General features: G+C 41.4%; 1 protein-coding gene across 1 annotated transcript; it reads right to left on the reverse strand.

Moving 5' to 3' along the window:
- Positions 1-1206: 1206 nt before the first annotated feature.
- twist1b (twist family bHLH transcription factor 1b) lies at positions 1207-2996 on the reverse strand. The gene is made up of 2 exons (XM_085290377.1): positions 2329-2996; positions 1207-2153 (listed from the first exon to the last, which is right to left on the reverse strand). The coding sequence occupies exon 1, from the start codon at positions 2859-2861 to the stop codon at positions 2355-2357; it is 507 nt and encodes a 168-aa protein (XP_085146503.1). The 5' UTR covers positions 2862-2996; the 3' UTR covers positions 1207-2153; positions 2329-2354.
- Between the last annotated feature and the right edge of the window lie 2074 nt (positions 2997-5070).

Below are 5070 nucleotides of genomic sequence, written 5' to 3' on the forward strand. Positions count from 1 at the left end.
AGGCAACAACATCACGAGCAATGCAGAGCGACCTTTCTGACAGCCTACCTTTGTCTTTCCACGGTCAGTCACATCCATATTATTCCCTTTAATCGATCCACGTTAATCAAACCTGTACTAGATGATCTGAATGTAGTGCCACAGGCTGCTAAGAGGAGCTGCTCCGAGCTCTCTGTGCACAGCACTGCACTGCGCTGCACGGCGAGTCTCTGCACAGTCTGAACATCTGCTCATTTCACGTGACTTTTCTTTTAAAAAAAAATACTAACATCTGTTCTAAATAGGTTTCATTCTGTGCCTCTGCACCGTGTCAATTGCCAACTCCTCTCCTCCGAGAAAGGGAGAGGAAACTTATTTAAGGTAGCTTCTAAGGCCTGAATTGGAAATTATTGTTATTATTAAAAAAAAAGGAAATTATGGGCTTTTTGAAATATGGGGATTGGTCACAGCTTCTATTTGCTGTGGGCCCTGATTATTTATCTGATGCTATAGTGGAAATGGTTCACAGTAAACATTTCGGGGGGGTGGAAATGCTGTTGATACATAGTTGGGAGGCATTTCCCCTGAACGTCCAGTGCTTCCACGCGGGGACCCACAGCCTACCTTCACGGCCTCCTTAAGTTTCATAGACATCTGGGAATTCCATACATGCCTCCCAAGCCAATTACACACCTTCAAACGGGCACGCACTTTGATTTGGACAGCGAGAAGGACTTTCCCAGATCACCGAGATCAATCACAGCACGATAGCACTGTGAAAGATTTATTTAGTGACAATGCGCAGGAATACATTTCAAGGCTATACAACGTGGGGAAGTCGCTAAATTACCGCTGATGTAATATGTGCAATTACACCAGACGTGAATCGATTTTTTCCCCTCAGTTATGATCTCATAAGGCACGTCCTTTGTAACTGACGACAATTTCTAAAGAATTTCTGAAATCCTATAACCCCTGAAGTGAACTTCTGCTGAAGTTCAGCTGCTGGCAGAAAGGAGACTGTAGCAGGAGTCCAGCAGCGGGCTCATCTGACCTCAGTGTAACTCATTTACTTATAATGGCGAGTTTCAAGCACAGGCCTTAATCCAACTGTAAACAAAGCCAGAGAAAGAGAGAGTGAGAGAGAAACTGGAGACTGCACGGGGCTTTCAAAAAATGTTTTAATTAAAACGCAATTTTAGATTGACTGGCGCTTTTTTAACAGCACACACTGTGCTGCAATAAAAACGTTTCTGTCTTTTAAATCACGAGTTGACCTCAATCTTTCCTTAAATAGTTTAGTTATATGTGAGAAGCGTACCAAACTATGATTTAAAAAAATTATTTTCTTTTTGGATGTGCAACAAATAATAATAATTAAAAAAAAAACATATATCCAACACTTCTATCCATGCCAGTAATAACGCCATCTGTTTTTCTTAGCTGGCAACAGTGGGAGGTTTTACCATTAAATTGATGGATATGCAAATACAATCACCCTCCACGTGATGTATGAAAGCTAATTTATTTCAGATGTAATTTATGTTGACTATCAAATGTAAGCGTGCTTTACTTGGCAGTAGTTTCGCCCTCCTCACTGGCAAGCACGCTGGGTAAAAAGAAGGGGGGAAGTCAAATGCAAGCAGCTTTCATCGTCTTTCTTTAATGCAAAAAAAGTTATATACAAACATTTACAAAACTGAAAAAACGATAATAAAAAATAGGAACGTATTTATTTCAGACACAGGATCTATTCTCCAACACGTTTCATCAATAAATAAATAAATGCATTCTGAAAAATATTTTTTTTGCACAGGTTAGATCCACAAAGTCAGCCTGTAATGTGAGCCACACATTACAGGCTCCCTCTCTCTCGCACACACACAAAAACGAGAAAAACAAAAAACAAAAAAACTGAGACTTCAATAATGCACTTTGACCTCCACAGAAATAAAGCCCAAAGGCATGCATTTATAAAAGGCGAAATTTTAAACATTCGTCGTCAACAGCACGAAAACACACCAGAATTGGGGTGTATGGAGCTAACACACACGGCTGTGAGTCCCTTTCGGGCCTCTGCACAAAATTCTGATGTCGTTAGGCGATCCCATGTATCCAGCATTGGACTCCAGATTGTCCCTTTTCAGAATGTGAGTAGTAGATTCAGCAGTCACCTGTAGGTAAAATAAGGCATTCGCTAAGTCACGAAACTCTGCAGAAAGACACAAGGAAAAGTGTACAAAGTAAAGCTGCTTAGGTTGAATTACACCACTGTACTGTGCAGCCATAAAACAGTCTATTTATTTATTTTCCAGTCATGCAGTTTTAGTTGAAAAAAGCCAAGCGTACCATTTTGGGCATGATTTCTCCAGGTGCTAGTGAGATGTTGACATGGACCAAGCGCCCTCCATCCTCCACACAGAGAAGGCGTAGCTCAGCCTCTCGTGAGCCACATAACTGCAGCTTGACATTTTGGAGTCCAGCTCGTCGCTCTGCAGCACCTGGCAGAGGAAGTCGATGTATCTGGCTGCAAGTTTTAGGGTCTGTATTTTGCTGAGTTTGTCCGAAGGTAAAGTGGGGATAATTTTCCGCAGAGCCGCGAAAGCCTCGTTCAGAGACTGGGTCCTCTGTCGCTCCCGGACGTTGGCCATGACCCGCTGCGATTGGAGCTCCTCGAAAGACTGGGGGCTGCTGCTGCTGGACTTCTTCCCTCTTTTCCCAGGGGTCGGGCTATCTGAGTCCTCCCCATTTTTCCTGCTCGGTCTCCTCTTCCTCCCACATCTCTTCGGCTGTCTGTCCAGCTCCCCCTCGCTGTTGCTCAGGCTGTCCACAGGAGAGACTGGGGAGCTGCCCGATTCTTCCCCCAGATTTTCCTCAGACATCTCCACCTGGGTCGATGGCGGCCAGAAAGTGTCCCCCCAAAATTATTTCCCTCTCATGAAGTCAAAGAGTTAGTCCACCTGTGGCTCTACCAGGCTTTGAAGGCACCAACGAATCCATAAATGGGTTACGGGAAAGACAAGTCTTTTCTGTTACTTGAGATACTTAAGCAGTTCTTATAGGCTGCATGGCGTAAACTTTTTTGGGGGAACGACGGGATTGGTCAACAAGATGAATTACGTGAGTCGAGGGGCGGGAGTATCTCGGCAACTATCAGCACAGCCCTCATTGCAAAGCCAGAGCTGGGAAAGGCAGCTTAAGGTGCTATTTCTCATGATTGCCTGATTATTATGATTGCAAAATAGACATCAAAATATAAAATGAAGTGAAAAGCAGAACACGAAAGAAGGGCTGAATTTAATTAGGCTCCTAGCAGTGAGGGAGGAATCGAAAAGTCAAAGGCTGATCAAGGCATTTCCCCCGTTTTCCTTTCCAAGCAAAACGGGGGGAAAAGACACATGAAGAAGTTCACATAGCAAAATGACACACAAGACATGAGAATTAAAAACATAAGTTTGTAGTTGAACAGGAGAGAAAATCAAACTGAGACTGGAATAAAAAACCAGACTAAATAAATTAGTAGAAACGGGCGCACACAACAGATATAACGCTGGCACGTGTGCAGGTGTCATGTCTTGTTTATTCCTAAGAATCGGTGTGTATCACGCAAAAGTTCCTTAACGAAAGAGATTTAATTCACCCGCTTAAGCATAACATGCCTCTACACGGCTGGGGAGTGCAAAAGGAAGACTTTGCTAGGATCCTGGTGTTGATGCTGTTTGTGCTAGAAAGGTCTTCAAAATGAGAAAACACAGCAATAATGATCCAGGATGAGGTCTTTCTTTCCTTTCACCAATCCATCATTTAAACAAGCCAACTGCTCATCCATCATCCAACTTCGGATCACTGTGTGTGCTATAATCTCCACTAACTGTTCTCTTTTTAAGAATCAACTATAGTAAATTGTGGGGGTATCTGTAGATATTGGCCATATAGATTTGCATGGGATAAGTGATCCCATCTCACATTTTACCATATAGTGTAAAAGTTTATTTTTAAGAACAGAGAGGGCTATTTTAGTTGTAACATTGGGGGGAAAATTCATGTAAAACAGTGTTAGATTCAAATTGTTATGTGCTTGCTCACTCTGGACAAAACTAAAGGAAATGATTTTTTTGCCTGTTGTTTCCAGTCAGAGAGATGAAAAGAGGGCAGCTTTGTGTGTTTGGCTCTCTGGTATTTACTAGGTTGGTGATACAATATCCATCTTGTTTAGTGGAGGATTACTTTGTTTAGGTTGGGAAGAGTGTAGTCCACAGGAGCAGCATCTGGTTCAGGAAACAGGGGGGGTCAGCCAGGGTCGAAGGTCACAACACTACCAAACATCCATTTACATCTTCGTGGAGGCCTGAGACTTAGTAGACGTATTGTTCCGAGGGAAACAGGCTTGTTTAAGTGAGCGGTTTCCTCCTTGTATCAAAACTTTTACATTTTAACTAAAGAGACAATAAACTGTGTTTGAAATTTGTTATTGCAAAACATGCATGCTCATTCATTCACTCATTTTCCTTTGTTAAAAAGTACATGTGAAATGTTTAATTAAAGATTGTGACTTTCAGAGATTTGTACAACTTAAAAAAAAAAATCAGAATAGCTAAGGCCTCATCAAGGTGAGCGTATCTGTCTAGTATAATAAATCTCTGGTGTAAAACTTTGCACAATCATCTCTGCTGTACAAAAGAGATAATCCAGTTTTATATTTACTGTTTTTTGAGCTGTTTCCTTTAAACTGAAATGAAATAAAGTGTTCAAATGAATGAAGCCTTCATCTTTTTAATGTCAATCCATGTGTCATGTACTTAAACTGTCGCAAAGCACATTTATTCAAGTGCTGGAAAAAATTTGCTTGAATAATTAAGTGCTGCAGATCTCTCTCTTAGATAAAAACCATGATAAATATATAAATTATGATACTCAACACTTCCACTATCGTGCCTTTAAAAATAAGTTACAGCTTACAAAGGAAGTGTAGCGCAGTGCTTCGTTGCTATTTGTTATCTTCTTTTACAACTCAGATATTTATGACTACACTGTATTGTATCACTGAGGAGTTTCAGTCGGTTGCCTTCCTGCGTCTGCACACGTGAACTA

This window comes from Mchenga conophoros, linkage group LG11 (assembly GCF_057382185.1).
Source record: "Mchenga conophoros isolate Kocher_MC1m ecotype Shallow Benthic linkage group LG11, M_conophoros_male_GT1.1, whole genome shotgun sequence".
NCBI lineage: Eukaryota > Metazoa > Chordata > Actinopteri > Cichliformes > Cichlidae > Mchenga > Mchenga conophoros.